The sequence below is a fragment of the Bombina bombina genome, chromosome 8 (assembly GCF_027579735.1).
Source record: "Bombina bombina isolate aBomBom1 chromosome 8, aBomBom1.pri, whole genome shotgun sequence".
Taxonomy (NCBI): domain Eukaryota; kingdom Metazoa; phylum Chordata; class Amphibia; order Anura; family Bombinatoridae; genus Bombina; species Bombina bombina.
Window position 1 is genome coordinate 228,486,727 of NC_069506.1, and position 27,656 is coordinate 228,514,382.

Below are 27,656 nucleotides of genomic sequence, written 5' to 3' on the forward strand. Positions count from 1 at the left end.
CTTTGGGGATCTTTTCCCAAAACTCCAAACTAACTGCTGGCAAAGGATACAATTTTAAAACCTTAAAGAAGGAATAAAAGAAGTACCAGGCCTATTCCATTTCCTAGTATTAGGAACTGGAAAAAAACCTCTAAAGTAACCACAGGAGGTTAAAGGATTACTTTCTGTTATAATTTTTAAGCTAAACAACTAACATATTAAAGTTAATAAACATTAATTAAAACCTACTGACCTATATTTTCTCCAAAACGAAGTTTCATAACGTTCTAAAAGTTATATCTTTTATTCGCCGATGATGTCACATTATCCTGCCCACTATTTTCAGCACTGCATGTTCAAAATACTTAAACCAATAACTTTGTGTTTAAAGCGCCATTTTGAAACCTAGGTATTGTAAACGGATTGGTACAAAGCAAAGGATACCCACGGAGTGGGTTTGGAAAACAATTAAATTTGCAGACAAGATTTCTAATATATGGTAGAGATATGTTAATGAAATGCTATTGATAAAAAGCGTATTTGGGGTAGTTAGTTAGTAACAGGCATAGAAAATATTTACTTACAGTGGCCCTTTAATAAACAGAATTTAAATGTTAGCTAGCCTTAAAATCAAGAGGACTAGTCTCCTCAAAATCCAATATAAGCAACACTTTTTCAACAAAGAACGAATGTACTCCATTAAAAAATAAAAAAGTAGGATTAGTTAGTGTCAATATCTGATGAAGGATATTCTGAATCAGATAAATCCTCATCAAAAAAAGATAATTCAGTATGTTGTCGGTCATTTGAAAATTCATCAACAAAATGAGAAGTTTAAAAAAGACCTTTACATTTTATTAGAAGGCGGGATGGCAGACAAAGCCTTCTGAATAGAATCAGAAAAATATTCTTATAAATTCCCAGGTATATCTTGTACATTAAATGTTAAAAGAATAGCAATAGACAATGCATTAATACTGATGGACATTTTCTCTGCATATAAAAGTTTATAATGATAACTTATTACAAACCATATAAAAGTTTATCATGATAACTTATTACAAACCATAGCTAAAGATAAAAATTCATAACATTAAAATAAATTAACTTAGCTTTGGTAGGACTGATATCAGTCAGCAGGAATCCAACAGTGTTTTCTGATACAGGAACAGTTTTGAGATATCTTGCAAATGTAAGAGAAAAAAACAACATATAAAGCAAAATATCAATTTCCTTATACAACATTTTCAGGAATGGGAAAGAATGCAAAACAAAATAAGCCTCTGGAAACCAGAAGCAAAAAGAAATGAAGTCTTAAATAATGTCAAAAGATTGGTGCCAAGTATGACGCCCACAACTGACAAAATATTTTTTGGCGCCAAAAAGGTCTGCAACAAACATGAGCATCATAGATGATGCAACCACGTGAAAAAAACTCAGCGCCAACTAAGACGCCGGAAATAACGAAATTACGTCAACAAACGTAATTCTCGCGGCAAAAAAGTCTTGCGCCAAGAATGACGCAATAAATTATAACATTTTGCGCTCCCGCAAGCATAACAGCCCGCAATTTAGAAAAAAGAGAGTAAATTTGAAAACTTCAGGTAAGAATTTTTTTTTTTGTTTTTATATGCATTTCTCAAATATGAAACTAACAGTCTGCAAAAAGGAAATATACTGATAAACCTGAATCATGGCAAATATAAGTACAAAACAGAAAAGAGACAGATGCGCCACATGGCCCAATATTGTTTGTTCAACACAGTGAATATGATCTAGTTGTGTCAGTGCAAACTCACAATTTAGGGAGCACTCCAGTTAGTGCAATAGAAGCAGTCTGGGATCAATCACAGTCACCCAGCAAACCGACCTCTTGGATAGGAAAGATTAATCTGTGGTGGAGATATAAAGAGACACAAAGGTGCCTATATGGCCTAGTACAGTTAGGACCCAAGATATAGTACTGTGTGTAGTTGGTAATATACTCACAATTGGTAAAGCATCTTCAGTGATGCTAATCAGGCAGGATGGGATCAATACAGTCACCCAACAGACTATGACAGGGTTCCCACAGGAGGCAATCAGCAGAAGTCCAAAAAAGAGGCCAAAAATGGTCCAAATAATGCACAAGAGCAAGTGTTTTATAAAAAAGTAATAAAGTTTACTATTTAAAACAAGTAAAAACAAGCGACGCGTTTCTCAGCACACAAGCTGTTTCATCAGGCTTCTAACTGTACTAGGCCATATAGGCACCTTTGTGTCTCTTTATATCTCCACCACAGATTAATCTTTCCTATCCAAGAGGTCGGTCTGCTGGGTGACTGTGATTGATCCCAGACTGCTTCTATTGCACTAACTGGAGTGCTCCCTAAATTGTGAGTTTGCACTGACACAACTAGATCATATTCACTGTGTTGAACAAACAATATTGGGCCATGTGGCGCATCTGTCTCTTTTCTGTTTTGTAGATCATCTCTATGGGATCCTGGCCGGGTTCTCTACAGATTAATGCCTAAAGATTACCCTCAATTAATTCACTCCTCAGAGACTCTTTATTTGTATGATTGGAATTATTGGAGTACTACTAACTGTCTATACATTGTGTGTGATATATTGTATAATATATGATTTAAAATTTCTGTTTAACAGATCTGATATTTATTTTATACCATACTAGGTTTTGATATACTTGGAATTTTTTAGGGCGCCCCCTATCTTATAGGAAATATAAGTACAAACATATAGTTAGAACTTTAAATATAAAGTGCCAAATTATAGCTGAGTGTCTTAAATAAAGGAAACATACTTACCAAAAGACACTCATCTACATAAAGTAGATAGCCAAACCAGTACTGAAACGAGAATCAGCAGAGGTAATGGTATATAAGAGTATATCGTCGATCTGAAAAGGGAGGTAGGAGATGAATTTCTACGACCGATAACAGAGAACCTATGAAATAGATCGCCGTTAGGATGACCATTGTATTCAATAGGTAATACTCCCTTCACATCCCTCTGTCATTCACTGTAGTGTGAGAGGAACCGGGCTTCAAAAAAGCTGAGAAGTGCATATCAACGTAGAAATCTAGCACAAACTTACTTCACCAAAAACTGAATTGTGGGTGTGGTGGGGGTGTATTTATAGGCATTTTGAGGTTTGGGAAACTTTGCCCCTCCTGGTAGGATTGTATATCCCATACGTCACTAGCTCATGGACTCTTGCCAATTACATGAAAGAAACAGAAGCCATTTCTCCCCTTAAAAATAGATTAAATATTAAGGGATAATTAGGCGCTTACATTAAGATGCTGAAGACTAAGGCCAATTGCAGATAATATATGGTGTGGCAAAAGCGAAATATTTCAAGGGCTGTTAAAATTGGGCCAACCTTTTAAGCGGGGAAAACACGATGAAATCATTTTCAAAACTTTGTGCCTGCTATTATATGTAAAAGATGAAATGTACAATAAAATAGAAGTAAAAAAAAAATCAAAATTGGAGCAACTGAGGGGTGAAAATTATTCATTAAGGTTAGATAAGGAAGAGGCAGAATGAATCCAAGATAAAATTGATGAGTTTGCCCAAAACATGGCCACCTTACAAAAATATAACCAAAGTTTAGAAGCTCAGATAGAAGATTTGCATAAGGAACGCACACAAAGCCAGAGAGAATTAAGTGGTTTAAAAAGGCTGTATCATCATAATGAAAACCCCTCTATTAGCAATGAGGATAATACAGATAATTCTAACTCCCTTAACGACCAAGGACATACGCCATACGTCCTAAAAAAAAAAATACACTTAACGACCGAGGACATATGGCGTACGTCCTTGGTCTTGGAAAGCGGTGAAAGCGATTCTGATCGCTTCCAGGCGCTTTCCGCTTATTGCAGTGATGCCTCGATATCGAGGCATCCTGCAATAACCCTCCTTGGCCATCCGATGCAGAGAGAGCCACTCTGTGACCCTCTCTGCACCGGACATCGATGGCCGTTATCGTTGGTGGGTGGGAGCCAGTCTGGGAGGCGGGTGAGCAGCCATCGATGGGCCGTGTGATGTGGAGGGGGGTGGGAACGGCTACACTACAGAAATAAATGTTAAAGAAAAGTGGTATAAAATTTTATTATAAAAAAATCTAAGGGATCTGGGAGGGGAAGCTACACTGGGTACTGGCAGACAGCTCCCAGTAAGGTAGGGGGGGGGGTAAGAGAGCTGTTTGGGGGGGATCCTACACATCAGCATATGTAAATATGCTAAAAAATATATAAAACAAATTAAAAAAATACCTTTTATTTTAGTAATGGCAGACTTACTGCCAGTACTTAAAGTGAAAGTAAATTTTAGCCCTTTACAACACATCCAAGTATTGCATACATTCCAAATAGTAGGATCGCTATTTTTTTTTTCTTCATTATGTGAATTTTGACTTTTAATTAAAATTTTATTTCTTCTAACCTTATCCGTCATGCTCCGCCCATCTTAGACTTCCTATGTTTCTGTGTTTAGATGTATAGAGCGGTCCCACCCGCTCTATACGTATGTCAAATGCGCGTTCACAAGCAAAGAACGCATTGCGCATGGGCGAATCGTAGATCTTACCATTAATGCGCATGCGATTCTGTGATGAGCCTCTTTACAACGCGCATGCATGAATTCGTCCTTGGCTGTTATAAAGCAAAAAGGTGTGCGCATGCGCGAATCGTGAACGTGCGTCCTACATAACGAGCACAAACAAGATTTGCCGCATGCGCAATTGAACACATAGGCGGATGACGTCGGCTCATGGCCGCCTATCGGCCAGAAAGTCAATTGGTCGACCGATGAACGTGATCAGGAAGTAAAATGAGAGGAGAAAAACGGGTTGAATTGTAAGTAGTAAAATATTGAGTTTATTTGCGGCGAAAATGGCATTTGCATGTAAATTTGTACAAACTCATGAATGAAACTCCTATTTATTTTAAATGAACTATGTAACTGAGGAGAGGGGACCACATAACTTTACTTTCACTTTAAGATGGCGGGACAATTGTGGGGTGGTGGAGGGAAGAGCGCCGTTTGGGATCGGGGGTCTGATGTGTCAGGTGGGAGGCTGATCTCTACACTAAAGCTAAAATTAACCCTGCAAGCTCCCTACAAGCTCCCTTATTAACCCCTTCACTGCTAGACATATTACACGTGTGATGCACAGTGGCATTTAGCGACCTTCTAATTACCAAAAAGCAACACCAAAGTCATATATGTCTGCTATTTCTGAACAAAGGGGATCCCAGAGAAGCATTTACAACCATTTGTGCCATAATTGCACAAGCTGTTTGTGAATAATTTCAATGAGAAACCTAAAGTTTGTGAAAAAGTTAAGTTTTTTTTGGTGGTGAAATGGTGGCATGAAATATACCAAAATGGGCCTAGATCAATACTTTGGGTTGTCTACTACACTAAAGCTAAAATTAACCCTACAAGCTCCCTTATTAACCCTTTCACTGCTGGGCATAATACACGTGTGGTGTACAGTGGCATTTAGCGGCCTTCTAATTACCAAAAAGCAATGCCAAAGTCATATATGTTTGCTATTTCTGAACATAGGGGATCCCAGAGAAGCTTTTACAACCATTTTTGCCATAATTGCACAATTTGTTTGCAAATAATTTCAGTGACAAACCTAAAGTTTGTGGAAAAAATTGTGAAAAAGTGAACAATTTTTTTTAATTTGATCTCATTTGGCAGTGAAATGGTGGCATGAAATATATCAAAATGGACCTAGATCAATACTTTGGGATGTCTTCTAAAATATATATATATATATATATATATATATATATATATATATATATATATATATATATATATATATATATATATATATATATATATAAACATATATATATATATATAAACATGTCAAGAGATATTCAGGCATTCCTGAAAGATATCAGTGTCCCAATGTAACTAGCGCTAATTTTGAAAAAAAGTGGTTTGGAAATAGCAAAGTGCTACTTGTATTTATTGCCCTATAACTTGCAAAAAAGCAAAGAACATGTAAACATTGGGTATTTCTAAACTCAGGACAAAATTTAGAAACTATTTAGCATGGGTGTTTTTTGGTGGTTGTAGATGTGTAACAGATTTTGGGGGTCAAAGTTAGAAAAAGTGTGTTTTTTTACCATTTTTTCCTCATACTTTATATTTCTTTTTTTATAGTAAATTAAGAGATATGATGAAAATAATGGTATCTTTAGAAAGTCCATTTAATGGCGAGAAAAACTGTATATAATATGTGTGGGTACAGTAAATGAGTAAGAGGAAAATTACAGCTAAACACAAACACTGCAAAAATGTAAAAATAGCCTTGGTCCCAAACGGACAAAAAAAAATGGGAAAGTGCTGTGGTCATTAAGGGGTTAAACGGACAGTCTAGTATAAATTAAACTTTCATTATTCAGATAGGACTTGTAATTTTAATCAACTTTCCAATTTACTTTTATAATCAAGTTTGCTTTTTTCTCTTGGTATTCTTAGTGTAAACTAAACATAGGTAGGCTCATATGCTAATTTCTAAGCCTTTGAGGGCTGCTTCTTATCACATGCTTTCTAAATCTCTTTTCAACACAAAGACAGAAAGTACACGTGGGCCATATAGACAACACTGTGTTCAGGTACAGGGGGTTATTTAAAGGGACAGTCAACACCAGAATTTTTGTTGTTTTAAAAGATAGATAATCCCTTAAAGGGACATGAAAGCCAATTTTTTTCTTTCGTGATTTAGAAAGAGCATGTCATTTTAAACAACTTTCTAATTTACTTCTATTATCTAATTTGCTTCATTGTCTTGATATCACTTGCTGAAAATATCTAGATATGCTCAGTAGCTGCTGATTGGTTGCAGCACCTAGAGGCCTTGTGTGATTGGCTCACACATGTGCATTGCTATTTCTTCAACAAAGGATATCTAAAGAATTGAGCAAATTAGATAATAGAAGTAAATTGGAAAGTTGTTTAAAATTGCATGCCTATCTGAATCATGAAAGTTTAATTTTGACTAGACTGTCCCTTTAATTACCAATTCCCCAGTTTTGCATAACCAACACAGTTATAATTTTACACATTTTACCTCTGTAATTTCCTTGTATGTAAGCCTCAGCAGACTGCCCCCTTATTTCAGTTTTTTTGACAGACTTACATTTTAGCCAATCAGAGCTGTCTCCATGGTAAATTCACGTGCATGAGCTCAATGTTATCTATATGAAACACGTGAACTAATGCCCTCTAGTGGTGAAAAACTATCAAAATGCATTTAGATTAGAGGCAGCCTTCAAGGTCTAAGAAATTAGCATATGAACCTCCTAGGTTTAGCTTTCAACTAAGAATACCAAGAGAACAAAGCAAAATTGGTGATAAAAGTAAATTGGAAAGTTGCTTAAAATTACATGCCCTATTTGAAACATGAAAGTTTTTTTTGACTTGACTGTCCCTTTAAGATTTAGCACAAAACAATGCTAAATTTAAGACAATAGATAATAAACAGTCACAGTCATGTGATCAGGGGGCTGGAAGAAGGTTCTTAGATACAAGGTAATCAGAGGTAAAAAGTATATTAACCCCTTAATGACCACAGCACTTTTCCATTTTCTGTCCGTTTGGGACCAAGGCTATTTTTAAATTTTTGCGGTGTTTGTGTTTAGCTATAATTTTCTTCTTACTCGTTTACTGTGCCCACACATATTATATACCGTTTTTCTCGACATTAAATGGACTTTCTAAAGATACCATTATTTTCATCATATCTTATAATTTACTATAAAAAAATTATAAAATATGAGGAAAAAAATGGGGAAAAACACACTTTTTCTAACTTTGACCCCCAAAATCTGTTACACATCTACAACCACCAAAAAACACCCATGCTAAATAGTTTCCAAATTTTGTCCTGAGTTTAGAAATACCCAATGTTTACATGTTCTTTGTAAGTTATAGGGCAATAAATAAATACAAGTAGCACTTTGCTATTTCCAAACCACTTTTTTTCAAAATTAGCGCTAGTTACATTGTAACACTGATATCTTCCAGGAATCCCTGAATATGCCTTGACATGTATATATTTTTTTTAGAAGACATCCCAAAGTATTGATCTAGGTCCATTTTGGTATATTTCATGCCACCATTTCACCACCAAATGCGATCAAATAAAAAAAATTGTTCACTTTTTCACACATTTTGTTACAAACTTTAGGTTTCTCACTGAAATTATTTACAAACAGCTTGTGCAATTATGGCATAAATGGTTGTAAATGTTTCTCTGGGATCCCCTTTCTTCAGAAATAGCAGACTTATATGGCTTTGGCATTGCTTTTTGGTAATTAGAAGGCTTCTAAATGCCACTGCGCACCACACGTGTATTATGTCCAGCAGTGCAGGGGTTAATTAGGGAGCTTGTAGGGAGCTAGTAGGGTTAATTTTAGCTTTAGTGTAGTGTAGAAGACAACCCAAAGTATTGATCTAGGCCCATTTTGGTATATTGCATGCCACCATTTCACCGCCAAATGCGATCAAATAAAAAAAATAGTTCGCTTTTTCACAAACTTTTTCACAAAGTTTAGGTTTCTCACTAAAATTATTTACAAACAGCTTGAGCAATTATGGCACAAATGGATGTAAATGCTTCTCTGGGATCCCCTTTGTTGAGAAATAGCACACATACATGGCTTTGGCGTTGCTTTTTGGTAATTAGAAGGCCGCTAAATGCCGCTGCACATCAAACGTGTATTATGGCTAGCAGTGAAGGGGTTAATTAGGTAGCATGTAGGGAGCTTGCAGGGTTAATTTTAGCTTTAGTGTAGAGATAAGCCTCCCACCTGACACATTACACCCCCTGATCCCTCCCAAACAGCTCTCTTCCCTCCCCCACCCCACAATTGTCCCCGCCATGTTAAGTACTGGCAGAAAGTCTGCCAGCACTAAAAAAAAAAAAGGTATTTTTTAATTTGTTTTATATTTAGTTATCTTTGATTTTTTTTTTAAAAAAGGCATATTTACATATGCTGCTCTGTAGGATCCCCCCTTAGCCCCCAACCTCCCTGATACCCCCCCAAACAGCTTTCTAACCCTCCCCCTCTAACTTATTGGTAGCCATCTTTGGTACTGGCAGTTGTCTGCCAGTACCCAGTTTATAGTAAAGTCTTTGTTTTTATTAATTTTTTAAATCATTTTCTGTAGTGTAGCTTGCCCCCCCAAAGACCAACCCCCCACCCCCTCCCAGATCCTTTAGATCATTATAGCTTAAATATTTTTGGCCCTCACTGCCACTTTTTTTTTCCCCCCATCATTTTTCTGTAGTGTAGCGGTTCCCACCAGCTCCCTACCCGCGCACACCCACGATCCCGCCCCCTCCACCAATGAAACCGGCCATCGATGTCCGGTGCAGAGAGGGCCACAGAGTTGCTCTCTCTGCATTGGATGGCCAAGGGGGGTTATTGCAGGATGTCTCGATGTCAAGGCATCACTGCAATAACCGGAAAGCAGCTGGAAGCGAGCAGAATCGCTTCCAGCTGCTTTCCAGACCGAGGACGTACGCCATACGTCCTCAGGCGTTAAGTGTATTTTTTTGAGGACATATGGCGTACGTCCTTGGTCGTTAAGGGGTTAATATAACTGTGTTGGTTATGCAAAACTGGGGAATGGGTAATAAAGGGATTATCTATCTTTTAAAACAATAACAATTCTATGGTAGACTGTCTCTTTAAGGAATACATCAGGAATGAACTGCAGACATGTAGGGAAGAATTTAAACAAAGGAACCCTATTGGGTCAGAAATAAACTTCCCAAATAGACAGTTACCTTATGTTATGAATTCAGGGAACTGCTATAACTCAGCTGAGGAGGGAGTGGGTATCTCTATTAGTGAGTCAGAGTGCGAAGTCAGCTACCCAAATAATAATAATAATAATAATAATAATAATAATAATAATAATAATAATAATAATATGCGTAAGGGTTCTCCCCATAATAAAAGGGAAGATAGGGAATGCTCCAACCCCAAAAATAACGCCCCTAGGAAAGCCCAAGATACGCCTAATATGGTATAGAACGCTGCTAAAATAATTAGATTTTTAAGTAGTACAGTACCTAAGTTCTCCAGCAAGGGAACCAATTCTATAATTGACCACTTAGTGACCTATGAAAATGCTTTATCCATAATGAATGTCACAAGTGAGCAGTCAAAAATGGACTTTCTGCCCTGGGTATTTGAAGGTAAATATCACAAATTCTTTGCTACACTAAAAGGATATGAATATTCATTCCTGGAATGAGACAAAACGACGAAAGGAATTCGGGCAATATTGCACTAAAACTGCAGCGAAAATAGCTCTATGCGGTTTAAAATGTAGTGCAAATCAAAGCCCTATAGAATTTCTTTCTGCACTAATAAGTGCGTACAGTATGGCTGAAGATTACCCCATATATTTGAATGCTCAGAATTTGTGAATTTATTTTTCGAAGCATTGTCCACGCCCATCAAACTTAATTTAGCTAGAGATTTTGATAAGAAATGCTCATTGGACTGGCTGATCAAAGAGAGTACAAAGTTATACTATATTCAGCAGTCCGGTGAACAGGGAACCAAAGCCCAACCCCAAAATTGTGGCAGAAACTAGGGTGTCACCAAGCCCCCTCAATTTGGAGTCTAAAAAGAAAACCTATGCTGAGGTGGCCCGAGAAAACAGGCCATCCCCAAAAAGTTTTAACTCTGTCCCTCCCCCAACACGGGCTGAAGCACAGAGAGACTATACCCAAAATGGGGGGCATACCCAGGTAAATAATTATCCCCAGAGATGAAAACCCACAGAGTTATCGGTATCCCCGTAAAAGTAAATACCAAAAGTGGTGAAAATACTCTCAGGGTAACCAGACACCCCAAGTAAATAGTGCTCCCCAAAATATTAACACTGAACAAGTTGAACCCCAAAGACAACTACGTCAAAATAGGAACAATAGCTATGATTCTGAGGGATCCCAAGGATACAGGAATCAATACCCTGGGACATAAAAAAAAAAAAAAAAAAAAAAAAAAAAAAAAATCGGTCCATGGGTAAAGATAGCTTGTCCATTCAAGTGGGCCAACTCAGTAAGCAAGTTAGTCAACTATGTACACTATTTACTAATATGAGTCAAGCTTTTACGGCTCAGCACCCTAACAATCCTTTTTTAGGGGTACAGACAGTGGCCAGCAGTGGGTCACAGGCACAGTCATAAATACTGCAGTATTACCTGAAAGAGAGGGGAGAGATATACCAAATGAAATGATAAATGTCAATAATGGTACTAATCATATTCTCTCCCTACAGACCGGAAACGGGCGATTTAGCTGTGATGACTAGCAACCTCAGCCTGGAAGCTCTAACAAATCTCTTCCTTTGCAGCATTCTCTTAACCTTATTTCCACAGATGCAGTACACAAGAATCCAGTCAACCCTATTATAGAGGGGACCAGTAAGAATGAAAGTTCTTCTGCACCAGGTAATACGGCGGATTCAGGTAACCCATGGCGAAGCCCACAGATGTGTAATCATGCCAATTTTATGTGTGAAATGGTAGAAACTGCAGGGAGATATTATATATTAGCTGAGCTCCAGGATTCAGTTTCCAACCCTATCATGGGATTAATTGATACTAGATCTCAGGCAACTATTTTATCCCACGGGTACTACACACAGCTAAATGAGTTAACACCCCACAAACCTAAAATAAAAGAATTTGATGGTTCACTAATAGGTGTTGGGGGGTGACTCTCTAAAAGTCTACGGTACTGCATGGTTAAAATTTAAACTGGGGAACAGGGTAATAAGACACCCTGTCATTATAGTGGATCTGCCAACTGATCGTTTAATTATTGGTAGTGATCTCCTGAAGCGATTAAGCCCCATAATTGAATGCATAAATAATGTAATTTGATCACAAGTAAAAAGGCCTATTAATTATGAGCGATCCCATATATCTCGCACCCGATATAACTGTCACGTGGTGGAAGAGAAGCCCGATGCTGTGGAGATTCATTTCAGGAATGACTCTATACCTGAAATCACTATCCTACAAATAGATGATCAGACTCATTTAAGTGGCTCTGATGGTAATACTTTTAAAAGATAGCAAATATTTCCTTAGACGGCGATGTATTAACCATATCTCTCGACAAGAGGGGTCATAAAATCCCTAAAGGGGAAAGGCCACACTCAATACCTTGCATAAGAATTCCTCTTATCCTTACAGGCATGATCTATTTATCCCTATGCAAGTGCATGACCTTGGTAAAACCAAATATGCTAAATTGAACTTAAAGGGACAGTCTACACCAGAATTTTTATTGTTTTAAAAGATAGATAATCCCTTTATTACCCATTTCCCAGTTTTGCATAACCAACGCAGTTATATTAATATACTTTTAACCTCTGTGATTATCTTATATCTAAGCCTCTGCAAACTGCCCCTTTTTTCAGTTCTTTTGACAGACTTGCAGTCTAGCCAATCAGTGCCTACTCACAGATAACTTCTTGTGCACGAGCACAGTGTTATCTATATGAAATACGTGAACTAACACCCTCTAGTGGTGAAAAACTGTTAAAATGCATTCCGAAAGAGGTGGGCTTCAAGGTCTAAGAAATTAGCATATGAACCTCCTAGGTTTAGCTTTCAACTAAGAATACCAAGAGAACAAAGCAAAATTGGTGATAAAAGTAAATTGGAAAATTGTTTAAAATGACATGCTCTATCTGAATCATGAAAGTTTATTTTGGCCTAGACTGTCCCTTTAAAACAAGAAGCTAGCTATATAAGCTTAGGCTTATTAGCGCAAATAGCAGAACCTAAAGTGATTAAATATCTTTCTCCCCAAGACCACTGTGTCCACGGACTGGATGACAGGTCTGAAAGCTATAAGGTCACAGCTAAATGTTTATTATACATCTTTAAAGGTAATAAATCAGCAAAGCACGTTTTTAGTTTTAAATACTCCCCATAATCAAATATACATTGGCAATAATGTCTTACATAGATATGCCATACAAATAGATTTGATTAACTCTTTCCTCTGGAGCAGGTTAAAGGGGGCCCCTGAAGTATTTCAGGATGAAAACACAGCCCTGAAATCGAACCAGCAAATACCATATGTTGTGAATATGCAGGCGTCTAACGATGTTGTAATTCCTGCTGGGGCTGATAAATTCCTCTTATCCTTACAGGTAAAAAGGAGGTCAGAAATTAAAAACTTCTTAAACACTAATTTGCCTCTCCCATAGAATGCAAAATCTGGGTATAATGACCCATACTCCTATGGTAAATATTGGAACTATTCCAATACATGTTATTGTGCATAACAGATCCCACAGGATATAACCTTATCCAAGGGAACTACAATAGGATATGTGCTGGAATCAAGTTATTACACTTTTGGATTCCAGAATAATGTAATTGGGCTCATACCTGTAGGATACTTACCTGAAGAACAATTAATAGAACAATCCTTTGCATCTATGCCAGAGGGACTATTTACAATTCAGTCTATTTATCCCTGCAGCTCAGAGGAAGGCATCTGTAAAATTGAAGAAGCCTCTCTAGTATTTGATCAGCCGATCAAACAGCAAGAATACCCTGATACCCAGAGTCATAGGGGCAATGTAAATTATAATCAAGGGGATCTCACCTCTAGGTTGGAAAAAGCCTATGAGATAGGACAACCTGAAATCTTTCCAGGATTTCAGCAAATAGTCGAAGAGCAAATATCTTTAGCTAATGGCTGTTACAGCGATGATGAACGCCAACAGCTACAAGAACTCCAGCGTTCAAAGATATTTTTGCTAGGGATTCTTATGACTGTGGGACTACAGACTTGCACATTGCAAGAATCCAAACAGATCCCAATGCACCACCTGTCTTTGTAAAACAATACAGACTTCCTTTACCCTCATATGATTCTCTTGCAGAAATCATAAGGAACTTGGAAGAAAGAGGTATTATCAGACAGGTGCACACCCCTTATAACAATCCTTTTCTAGGTGTTCTCAAGCCCAATGGACAATGGCGTTTGTGTGCTGATTTAAGACAGCTAAACAAACGAGTGTACATGTCTGGCTGGCCTGTGCCATATATTGACCAGTGCCTAGCGCAGATGCAGGGGTCTAAAATATTCACTGCCATTGGACCATAAAGTTACATGAAGAGGACCAGTATAAGCTGGCATTCTCATTCCAAAAGGTCTAGTATGCATTCCAGAGACTCCCATTTAGATACATAAATTCTGAACATGAATTTTCTGTATTCATGCATAAGGCTATGTCTGATGCACTGGAAAGGGGGACATTATCTTATGTTGATGTTTTAATCAAAAGCACAGACTTTGAAAAACACATCACAGAACTTAAACACGTCCTCAGCCAACTTAAAGGGCCACTGTAAGTAAATATTTTCTATGCCTGTTACTAACTAACTACCCCAAATACGCTTTTTATCAATAGCATTTCATTAACATATCTCTACTGTATATCAGAAATCTTGTCTGCAAATTTAATTGTTTTCCAAACCCACTCCGTGGGTATCCTTTGCTCTGTACCAATCCATTTACGATACCTAGGTTTCAAAATGGCGCTTTAAACACAAAGTTATTGGTTTAAGTATTTTGAACACTCAGTGCTGAAAATAGTGGGCAGGATAACGTGACATCATCGGCGAATAAAAGATATAACTTTTAGAACATTATGAAACTTCGTTTTGGAGAAAATATAGGTCAGTAGGTTTTAATTAATGTTTATTAACTTTAATATGTTAGTTGTTTAGCTTAAAAATTATAACAGAAAGTCATTCTTTAAAAAGGGCAGGTGTCAAATTATCCCTACAAAAAGCTCAATGGTGCCGCACACGTGTAAACTTCTTGGGACATGAAGTTACTTCTGAAGGGTTAAATCCTCAGAAGAAAAATGGTGGAAGCTATAATAAATTCTAAGAACCTAACTTAAAGGAATTGAGATCATTCCTGGGTATGACATTATTCTCGCAAATTTATTGATAATTATGCAGAATTAGCTAATCCACTACTACTTCTTCTAAACAAGGATGTGAAATGGCACTGGAGTGAGACTCAAGAGACAGCCATTAAGGAGCTGAAGAGAAAACTCACTCAAGCACCTTGCTTAGCATACCCTGAAGGGGGTACACCTTTCTACTTAGAAACAGGGTACACATATATAAGCATGAGAGCTGTTTTATACCAAAAGCATGATAATTTAAGCAAAGTCAATGCTTATGCAAGCAAAACTCTATCCCCAGTAGAAATAAAATTTAGCGATTGCGAAAAAGCCCTTGTATCTACTGTATGGGCTCTACAAAATTTCCGTAGCTTTATACAGGGCGAGAAAATGATAGTAGAAACGGCCCACCAGCCTTTGCTATATCTGCAAAGTGAGAGAATAAGAGAGGGGTACTTGACTAACAGCCGCATAACAGCTTGGACTCTTTCCTTACAAGGCTGGCCTTTAGAAATTCGCTACAAGCAGAATAAAAATAATCCAGTCGCACAGGGGCTTGCTGAGCTCCACGACTGTACTGCTAAGGATCAAGGGGAAGAATTATGAGAAGATGATTTGCTGGAGGAACAATTGCTTTCCCTGTATAAGATATACAATGAGGACCATTGTCAAACATTACCTTAGGTATATGTTGATGGTTGTTCTTACCATGCTACTATTGATAATGAGCGCAGATTAGTTGCTGGCATTGGTATAACTTGGCCAAGCGGACTCCCAAAAATTTCTGTAGGTTTCAACATTGGACCAAGATCCAGTCAAGTTGCAGAACTCATTGCTGTTCTAAAAACCATTGAAATAGATATTGAACATGGTATTCATGAATTAGTGATCATTACTGACTCAAATTACGTGTGTGACAGTTTTGTTGAATACCTGTCAACTTGGAAAAGAAATGAAATGCAGAAAACTAACAAACCAGTCAGTCAAACATGGCAAGTTGTTCTGCGAGATTGATAACCTAGTGGTATCCAATGGGTTAACCATACACTGGAAAAAGACCAAAGGTCATTCCAGGATTCTAGGTCCTGATAAGGAAGGAAATGATCTTGGGGATTTATTAGCCAAACAAGGAGCCATAACTGGAGAACTCCTTAATATCGACCACTTAATGGGTGCAATTCAGGTAGAAGACATTACCAGAAACCAGGCTAAACAACAGAGTGAGCCTAACCGGGTACAATGGAGTCAGGATTTTCCTAGTGAGGACCTGATCACGAGTCAAAAAGAAGACCCCATTGTAGGCATCTTTTATAAATACATAGAAGATCCTGAAAGCAACCCCATCTCAAAAGAGGACAGTATTGGCAAGGAAGATCTTAGAATCTTAATGAAGTCCAGATCACAATTCAAGTTACAGGGTGGTATGTTAACTAGAACCTCCAAAACTGGCATCCAGCAATGGGTAGTACCCACCAAGTTCAGAGGTCTCATGCTTCAACATGCCCATGATGCTCCAACATCTGGCCATTGTGGTGCCAAATTAACGTATGAAATATTGCGTGATTACACCTTTTAGCCACACATGTTGAAAGATGTTCAAACCTACTGTCAAGGTTGTTTAATCTATCCACAATTCCAACCCACTGCACCAACACATAGAGCGCCATAGCAGAAAAGGGGGATGATAATGCCATGGTCAGATATACAAATTGATTTTATTGCTCCAGTAACAAGGTCATCAAGAGGTAACAAATACATGTTAACAGTGACATGCCTGTTCACTAAATGAGTAGAGTGCATCAGTGTACCTAACAATAGTGCTGAAACATGCGCAGCATTGCTCATCAACCACGTGTTTTCCAGATTTGGTTTACCCCAGAAAATCGAATCTGATCGTGGAACCCACTTTACTAGTGAAGTGATGACCAAGATGTGGAAAATACTAGGGGTCAAAAGAAAAGCTCCATATTTAATATAGAGCTGCCTCGAGTGGTGGTGTAGAGTGTTAAAACCAGTTCATTGTAAAAATCCTCAAAAGGTTTGTGAGTGAAACGGGTAAAGACTGGGATATAAAATTACCTCTAATCCTAATGGCATTAAGAGCAACTCCAAGTAGTGCTACCAATATGTCACCTTTTGAATTGATGACTGGTAGAAGAATGGTTCTACCTCAGCATCTACTGTACCGTACATCATGATAAATGCTGCCAATAAGCATCAATATGTGGAGAAGCTAAGGAAGCACCTGCAATATGCCTTTGCATTCGCTCAAAGGAACTTAGAGAAAGCTGCAACTGCCACTAAAACCTATTATGATCTCAAAACGTCCAAAAAGGAATATGAAATAAATGATAAAGTCTATCTTTATAACTTTGGAAGAGATCAGGTTTAGGAGAAGAAATTTCTTCCATCATGGAAGTGTCCTTTTTGTCATTACTGACAAAAAATCTCCAGTCGCCTATAAAATTAGGATACCTAAAAATGATACTTTTATGGATAAATGGGTCCATATTCATCAGTTGTGAGCGTGCCATCCTAGATCCCAACTACAAGTCATAGAGGGAGAATGAAATGTCATATCCCCAAATACACTAAAAGAAATATTGAAGTTTAAAGGGACACTCAGTTTTTATTAAATTTTCAAGATTCAGATAGAGCATGTAATTTTAAACAACTTTCCAATTTACTTCCATTAAAAAAAAAATGTGCACAGTCTTTTATATTTACACTTTTTTTGAGTCATCAGCTCCTACTGAGCATGTGCAAGAACTCAGACTATACGTATATGCATTTGTGATTGGCTGATTGCTATCACATGCTACAGGGGGAGTGGAAATATACATAACTTTAAAATGTATTAGAAAAGAATCTACTACTCATTTGAAATTCAACGTAAATGCTATTGTATTGTCTTGTTATCTTGCATTTGTTGATTATGCAAATCTGCTGTGTTTACTGGTCCTTTAAAGATACCTAACAAATGAGCATGAGGGCTCAAAAATAACGGACTCTCCTCATAGAAGGCTGTCTAGACGCATACTATTAATTCCCTCACCAAGTACCACTGACTTTAAGCTACTTCAGATACATGTGTCCTACATCTATTTAAAATTGGAGGGGGATTTATGTGAGGATATATGAATGAATGAGTGTGTGTGTGTGTGTGTGTGTGTGTGTGTATATATGTGTATATATATATATATATATATATATATATATATATATATATATATATATATATATATATATATATATATATATATATATATATATATATACTGTATATTTTATCAATGTAAATATTTGCATAGGAAATTAGCATATCTAGGCCAGTATCCCCGCTTGCTTTTCCCCAGAAATTCTTAATATACAATGTTACCAATGCACAAGAGAATTGTGGGTAAGATATGCAAATTCTCCGTTTTTTTGCTTCAAAATACTGTTTTCACACAGCGATCCTTTTAACAGGATTATTACAGCAAACCAGAAATCACTCACTAGACAAGCCTGTTTCGTTCTTTTTGGAACTCATCAGTAGGAGATAAATTTCTGGTTGCTGCATTGGCAAAGCTATTTTCATGGTTAAACCAAAATTCATTAAAATTATGGGGGAGATAGATCTGTGTACACCAAATAATTAATTTTATTTGTAAAACTCCAGATGTCACTTTAACAGACCAGCCCCCATCTCTCATTCATCAAAAGAATTGTTGTCATAGTTATCTTAGAAAGAAAAGTGGGAGGAATTCTTTATTCTTGGAATAAAGGTCCAGACAGCTTACTGCAAAATGACACAGACTAAAAGAAGCATTAACTTTTGGATAGAAACAAATACAAATTTTGAGTATTATGTCACTTTATAGTGACACTGTACTCCACTGTGCCGTCTAAGGACAGATTTTGTGAGTAGCCTAACAGTGAAATTAATGAACTACACAATGCAGACGGCAAGGTATGGTTACCTTATTAACTGTTTCACTGCTGGGATTCTCACAAAATCTGGCCTAAGAGGGAACACTGCTGTATCCTTTTGTTTTTCCACTTACTTTGTTTCCAGTAACTTGTTATATCAACTGCAGAGTATTACATGTGTGGGAAATTGCACCTTTATGGTTATTTTTGTATTTGAAACCACAACCCATTTTTCTCAAAAGGTGCACATTATAAATTGTCTGACACTGCAGAAAGAGATATGGGATATGAAACCCAAAAAAATGATTTAATAATTATGAGAGCATACAATTTTAAACAACTTTTCAGTTTACTTCATTCTCTTGGTATCCTTTATTTACGGAGCAACATTGCACTACTTAGAGCTAGCTGAACACATCGGTAAGCCAATTATAAGAGGCATATATGTACAACTACCAATCAACAGCTCACCGCTCCTGAGCCTACCCAAGTATCCTTTTCAACAAAGGATACCAAGTGAATAAAGCAAATTAGATATAAGCAGTAAATTGGAAAGTTGTTTAAAATTGTACATTCTATCTGAATCATGAAATACATTTTTGGGGTTGTATGTCCCTTTAAGCTTATATCACGTTCTCAATACAAAAATAACAATACTTAGGTACAGTATTTAGATTTTCCTTTTAGGTGGTGGTTTTATCCAACAAGATCAGTTATATTAATTACAAAAACAAACCTAAAAAGGATCAATTTCAAAAACGCATTTATGCTGCTGGTATAAGTCACCAAAAACATAACACATTTACAGTACACTGACTCTTTAAAAGGGACAGTCAAGTCCACAATAAACTTTCATGGCTCAGATAGAGCAGTCATTTTAAACAACTTTCCAATTTACTTTTATCACCAATTTTGCTTTGTTCTCTTAGTATTCTTAGATGAAAGCTTAAAGGGACACTGAACCCAATGTTTTTCTTTTGTGATTCAGATAGAGCATGACATTTTAAGCAACTTTCTAATTTACTCCTATTATCAAATTTTCTTCATTCTCTTGGTATCTTTATTTGAAATGCAAGAATCTAAGTTTAGATGCCAGCCCATTTTTGGTGAACAACCTGGGTTGTCCTTGCTGATTGGTGGATAAATTCATCCACCAATAAAAAAGTGCTATCCAGAGTTCTGAACCCAAAAAAAAAGGCTTAGATGCCTTCTTTTTCAAATAAAGATAGCAAGAGAACGAAGGAAAAATGATAATAGGAGTGAATTAGAAAGTTGCTTAAAATTGCATGCTCTATCTGAATCGCAAAAGAAAAAAATTGGGTTCAGTGTCCCTTTAGCCTAGTTAGGCATATGCTAAATTTCTTAAACCTTGAAGGTCGCCTCTAATCTGAATGCATTTTGACCACTAGAGGGTGTTAATTTATGTGTGTCTGATAACATTGAGCTAATGCATGTGAAGTTACCTAGGAGTTAGCACTGATTGGTTAAAATGCAAGTCTGTAAAAAGAACTTAAATAAGGGTGTAGTTTGCAGATGCTTAGATACAAGGTAATTACAAAGGTAAAATGTGTATTAGTATAACTTATTATAACCAAGCCCCAAAGTATCAGATGTAGACTCAAGTCTACAGACTCCTACTTGCTCAGCCCCTTTCAATGTAAGTCCCAGCCTAACTTCATCCACAGTGCTAAATTGGGAGCCTCTAAGTAAGTTTTTAAAAAGGTTTTATTCTGGATATTTATATCAGTATCTGTGCATATTATTCTTTATAGTAGTGTTTATTACATTTAGTTATATGAAAATGGGTGTATACTGTCCCATTAAACATAGAAATTATCATAGTCCATGACAATCGGCATTAAGGAATACACCTTTTTTCTATTTTATAAGAAACATATGTAAATATTCTCACAAAACAAACATTTGGCACATCACACAAAGGAATGTAGCACATATGAAAGTCTCTCACTCACCTTGCTGTACTTTTGGAAGGTGTAATGTTCCAGGTCACTGTCAAAGTCTGACAAACACTCCAAGGTCACATCTTCTCCTTCATCTACAGGGCTCAGGGGCCCAGCAATCTGTATCTGAGGGAAGTCTGAAAGAGTTAAAGTGTTACTCACATACCTTGTAGCATCAGCTGGAGAGATACGGAAGCAGCAAAGAGATAGCTAAACAGTAAACAGCACCCAGTACAGAACAATGCCCTGCATACAATGCTACAATGTAAACAAAGTCAATGAATTACACAACTTACAAGTAAACAAAGCCAATGAATATAAGACTTCACTTATGTAGATACAGAAAAAAAAAGGGGGGGATTGTCTGGCACAGACACTCATACTGCAATACATATCAGGAAAGACACACAAAATAAACAAGGAAACAACAATATAAAACTAAAAGCTACAAAACAAAGAAAATGCCCACAGATATGCAAACACAAGTATTCAAATCAGCACACAAAACTCAAATAGTCATGGTCATGGTCACTGAGGATGTTTATCTGATAACATAAGGAAACGCGTCTGACCTATTATTTCTTTTCCTGCCTGTCTATTGCTGCTTCAATTCCTTCCTGTTGGATATCATTGTGGCTTGTTATATAAATGAAGCAATTTCCAATAAACAGGTAACTCATTCTTGCTGTGTTTCTGTGTCTAAGTCTCACTGCTGCTGGGTGCGCTGGAAGTTATTGCAATTGTGTATAGTTAGAAAACATGACAGGTTACAATTAGAGATAAGTGTATAGCAGGGGTGGGCAAGAGGTAGATTGCCGTCTACCAGTGGACCGCGAGTGAATTTTGAGGTGATCACCTGGATTTCCAAAATCTGCATAGTAAGAGAAAGATTTTTGCCATTGTAGATGGATAAGAAATCTCTTACTTATGCAGACTGCTAAACATGTGGCCTATCAGCAGGCAGGACTTATATCATGCCTCAGGGATGTAGCTTTACATATATATATAACTTACATACAAGTTTAAGTAGCTCACATGATCCTCAGCACCAAACTTCTACTAAACAACCATCTTCGCTAGATACAAGAAGGCTGCTACAAGTGCGGTGAATGGATCGCAAAATGAATGACATATGAGCTGACCAATGATGGTGAATCATGGCGGGTTTTTTTTAGGTGACCACGTCACTTGTAATAATATTTGAGGTAGCCCTTGCCTTACAAAAGTCTGCCCACCCCTGGTGTATAGTATCAAAGTGGGTTAAATAAGGGCAAATATCAACATTATGTTGTTTTTAATCCATATGATAAAGAGCCAAAGTCATCACATTCCTATTATGGATATCAGAGCAGACAAAGGTAAGCAGGTAAACACACTGGGATACATATGGGCTAGAGGGCCCTCACACAGCTTCGCCATATGCATATGGGTGAGAGGGCCCTCACACAGCTTCGCCATATGCATATGGGCTAGAGGGCCCTCACACAGCTTCGCCATATGCATATGGGTGAGAGGGCCCTCACACAGCTTCGCCATATGCATATGGGCTAGAGGGCCCTCACACAGCTTCGCCATATGCATATGGGCTAGAGGGCCCTCACACAGCTTCGCCATATGCATATGGGTGAGAGGGCACTCACACAGCTTCGCCATATGCATATGGGTGAGAGGGCACTCACACAGCTTCGCCATATGGGTGAGAGGGCACTCACACAGCTTCGCCATATGCATATGGGTGAGAGGGCACTCACACAGCTTCGCCATATGCATATGGGTGAGAGGGCACTCACACAGCTTCGCCATATGCATATGGGTGAGAGGGCACTCACACAGCTTCGCCATATGCATATGTGGGAGAGGGCACTCACACAGCTTTGCCATATGCATATGGGTGAGAGGGCCCTCACACAGCTTCGCCATATGCATATGGGTGAGAGGGCACTCACACGACTTTGCTATATAAATATGGGTGAGAGGGCACTCACACGACTTTGCTATATAAATATGGGTGAGAGGGCCCTCACACGACTTTGCTATATAAATATGGGTGAGAGGGCCCTCACACAGCTTCGCCATATGCATATGGGTGAGAGGGCACTCACACAGCTTCGCCATATGCATATGGGTGAGAGGGCACTCACACAGCTTCGCCATATGCATATGGGTGAGAGGGCACTCACACAGCTTCGCCATATGCATATGGGTGAGAGGGCACTCACACAGCTTCGCCATATGCATATGGGTGAGAGGGCACTCACACAGCTTCGCCATATGCATATGAGTGAGAGGGCACTCACACAGCTTCGCCATATGCATATGGGTGAGAGGGCCCTCACACAGCTTCGCCATATGCATATGGGTGAGAGGGCCCTCACACAGCTTCGCCATATGCATATGGGTGAGAGGGCACTCACACAGCTTCGCCATATGCATATGGGTGAGAGGACACTCACACGACTTTGCTATATAAATATGGGTGAGAGAGCACTCACACAACTTCTCCATATACATATGGGTGAGAGAGCACTCACACAACTTCTCCATATACATATGGGTGAGAGAGCACTCACACAACTTCTCCATATACATATGGGTGAGAGAGCACTCACACAACTTCGCTATACACATATGGGTGAGGGAGCACTCACACAACTTTGCCAGTATACGTATATGGGTGAGAGAGCACTCACACAACTTCACCATATACATATGAGGGAGCACTCACACAACTTTTCCATATACATATGAGGGAGCACTCACACAACTTTGCCATATACATATGGGTGAGGGAGCACTCACACAACTGCACGATACACATGAGCGAAAGGACATTCACACAACTACCAGATACATGCATGCGAGTGCACTCACACAAGTTCACTATCTCCGTCATTGTGTATTACACAACTTACCCCTCCTCCCCTTACCTGCCACAAAACTTACTCCAGCCCCTTGTACAGAACACAGCTTACTTTCAGCACTTACCGTACTGAGCAGATACTACGCAAAACAAAGCCACAAGGGCCAGGATTCCAACGCACTTCATGCTGCTCCTTCTTGTTGCGTCTTTGTGTTTGTTTTACATCGCTTCCGGGTACAGTCAATTACACGCTCCTATCACTGACGTCAGCGCACTGTCCGCAAGTCAACAAGTTTATTCCCGCACTGGACGCCGTGTAATTTTGATAACTATCATCCAATCAAATAGCTATGTGATTTTTACGTTTGCTGTTTCTAGGCAGAGAACGGTGTCTCAGGTACTTTTTACAGTGTTCATGACTGAAATATTTTAAACTGCAGCGTGTGCACGCTTAGCACCGCGTCCAGAGCCAGTACAGGTCGAATATTTCAGAAATCCCAATCCCCACAGTATTACTAAATTTAGCCCTATACTAAATATTACTTATACAATGCTCTTTGCAGAACTTCGACTTTGGCATAACCTATATAGTAGTAGTAATTCATTTAAAAAGCTTATTACAATGAATTTGTCGTTTTTATTATATTCTTCCAATATCCTGATGCATATGAAAACTGGAATAAGTATGAATAGAAATTAAGTGGCACTGCATAGTAGAGGAATGTAGAAGTCGCCATTAACTTATTCAGGTAGGGTGTACTGTTTAAATAAAAAAAAAAAAAAGTGTTTTCATGGTACCAATGTAAAATATTAATTATATGGTGGGATTACAGGCAACTGTGCACTCAGAATGTTTTCATACAATGTATCCAGGAACAGTAAAATCAGACACAACATACAATTCTCTCTGCTTTATTATGAGGGGCTTCTGAACTTTAAAGCAAAAAGTCTTGGGGGTCTCTAGTCCTTTTCAGAGCATATAAATAAGTGCCTTGTTTTATTTTTTAAATTGTGCTGCTTATAACCCCCCCCCCCACCCCCCAAGGCACACAGAGTTTGAACGAGAAAGTGATTGCCTTTCACATGTTAGGTCTTGGGGGTTTCTACCACTTAACCCGTTGCGCCAATTGCGATTCAGATAGAGCATGCAATTTCAACAACTTTCTTATTTACTTCTATTATCTTTTTTTGTTCTCTTGGTGTCTTTTGTTGAAAAGCAGGGACATAAACTTTGGACCGTGCATGTGTCTGGAGCACATCGATATGGCATTCAGTTTTTATCTATTTGCAAGAGCACTAGCTGGCAGCTCTCCTTGACATGTAGTGCTCCAGACACCTATCTAGGTATCTTTTCAACAAAGAATATCATATTCACTAAGCAAATTTGAAAATAGAAGTAAAATAAAAACTTTTTTAAAATCGTGTATGCTCTGTCCGAATCATTTTTTGGATTTTATATCCCTCTAAAGGAGGTGATATTGATGGCCTGATGATCAAAAATGGGCAAGCATGGAGAGAAATCTCGCCAAATGTTTGGGAGCTTTTATTCAGCATTATATTATTATGTAGGTGTCCATCCTTCAGAACTCTGCATAGAGCAATTAACAGCTCACAAGCTAAAAATGGCCTTTCTAAAAGTTTTTGCGCAACCTCACAGTACTGATAAGATTTCATAGATCATCTTGCCACAGCAGCGAGCTTAAAGGGACATTATACACTCCAGCCCCTTGTACAGAACACAGCTTACTTTCAGCACTTACCGTACTGAGCAGATACTACGCAAAACAAAGCCACAAGGGCCAGGATCCCAACGCACTTCATGCTGCTCCTTCTTGTTGCGTCTTTGTGTTTGTTTTACTTCGCTTCTGGGTACAGTCAATTACACGCTCCTATCACTGACATCAGCGCACTGTCCGCAAGTCAACAGGTTTATAACATTTATCATCTATATATAACCTTTCCATTGTTCACACCACTGCCTATAGGCGCTCCTTTTTGAGCTCTTACTCTTGCATAAAAATAACGTAAAAAAACTTTTAAAAAGTTATTTAGATTTACAGTGGTTCTCAACCAAAGTGACCTCAAGGCCCAGTAAATTTTAGCTGGACATGTCCAGGGCCCGGTAGTTTTATTTTATATATATATATACAGGGATTTGTCCTATCAGTAACTAAGCAGTTCAGTGTGGGTTTAGTGGGGGCCCTGGAGTGTGGGGGTCCTGCCGAGGGTCTGTCGCTGTGAGGGCCATGGAGTGTGAGGTCTGGCCCTGGAGGTTGGGGGCCCTTTCTTCGGCCCTCAATGTTGGGGGTCCTGGCTCTGGAGGTTGATGGGCCTGTTGGGGTTAGGGCAGGGAGGCTACCATGTTAATTTGCATAAATTTGAATACATTTGGGTCAGTGTGAGACAGTTTTCCTGGGGCCTTGATTGGTCTCAGTCTGCCCCTTGTGTGCAGTGGGGGCATGACAGGTCAGGGCCCACCAGCAGGGCTATCACGGCCCGGTACTGGGCCACGGCCCGGCTGTTGAGAAACCAGGATTTAGAAGGTCTCGGTTTAGCACTGTTGATGAGGCTAGGCTGGGACACCCAGTGAAAGGGGCTGGGAAATTAGGAAGAGCAGACCCTTCCCTGCAAATGAAAAGACAGGTTACACAAACAAGAGCAGCAGAACTTTGTAGACTTGGGTCTACATCTGATATTTTGAGGCTTGGTTAGGAGTCTGAAAATCAGCACAATGTTCTTAAAACATAAGCAAAACTATACATTCTTACAAAACACTCCCAGATGGGCTATATAAATAGATCTACAAAACATTTTTGCAAAGAAAAAATTAGTGTACAATGTCCCTTTAAACTCTTAATCAGGCACATCCCGATTTAGGTGCAATGGAATTGGAACACAAGCTCTTGTGGAATGACCTGAGTGTATTGCATTTGTCCTTTTAGTGTGTTTTCATGTTATTCAAAGCTTTATTAAGATAAATTAACTATTATTCTCTGGGCATTCATTTTTTTTAATTATTATGAAATAAAATAGATAAATTAAGAGCTTGCAATCAAATCCTTGTTGCGTGACTAATGAGCTTGCAATTTAATGTTATTAACATCTTGTAAACTATTTTGGAATATGTTTTGTGACTAAAGTCAGTCAAAAGGAGCTAGAGCGAGACGTCCTAGGGAGGTGCGCTTGTACGGAGCGTAGACAAATCACCAGGTGAAGGCAGCACTCTTGGATAGGGAAGATATGGAAATAAATCCTGTGGGAGACAGAAATAGAGAGGCGCCAAATAGAACAGTATCGCCAAGGACAACGATAGCACAGGACAACAGAGGACAACCCCCCCCTATGAGTAACTACTCACAAGGACAGCGGCAGAACCGGAGTGCCGAACAGCGCAGATTGGGACTAAACACGAGGTCACGAGGTGTCAGATGGTCGATCCGATCCAAAGGAATCCTGGATACTCCGTGGTCACCAATCCGCCAGAGGGGTGTGTGGGGGGATGGTAAGCACCCTACCTCGAGAGGGTTTAAACACCGTCAACCACAGGAAACAGATGCCGTGTGATGGAATAATAGAGCAGGTGTTATATGGGAAAGACTATTTATTAAAAGTCCATAAAAACACAGCAACGCGTTTCTCAGCTAGATAAAGCCGTTTCATCAGCCTGATTTCACACACCCCTCTGGCAGATTGGTGACCACGGAGTATCCAGGATTCCTTTATTATTATTATCAGGTATTTGTAGAGCGCCAACAGATTCCTTTGGTTCGGATCGGCCGTCTGACACCTTGTGACCTTACCAGTGAAGTCTTGGCGAGTCTGTCGGGCGACTCTGTTTAGTCCCAATCTGCGCTTCGGCACTCCAGTTGTGCCGCTGTTCTTGTGAGTAGTTACTCATAGGGGGGTTGTCCTCTGTTGTCCTGTGCTATCGTTGT

The 27,656-nt window shown here is 38.6% G+C and overlaps 1 protein-coding gene across 1 annotated transcript in view; it reads right to left on the reverse strand.

The window, feature by feature from the left end:
* The window catches only part of LOC128639057 (B-cell receptor CD22), a 242,091-nt gene extending 218,088 nt beyond the window's left edge, over window positions 1-24,003 (reverse strand). Inside the window, exons 1-2 of the mRNA XM_053691200.1 lie at window positions 23,847-24,003; window positions 20,874-20,998 (exon numbers count right to left, since the gene is read on the reverse strand). Coding sequence (XP_053547175.1) covers window positions 20,874-20,998; window positions 23,847-23,907 — 186 coding nt within the window. The 5' untranslated portion in view covers window positions 23,908-24,003. The remainder of the gene's footprint in view (window positions 1-20,873; window positions 20,999-23,846) is intronic.
* Between the last annotated feature and the right edge of the window lie 3,653 nt (window positions 24,004-27,656).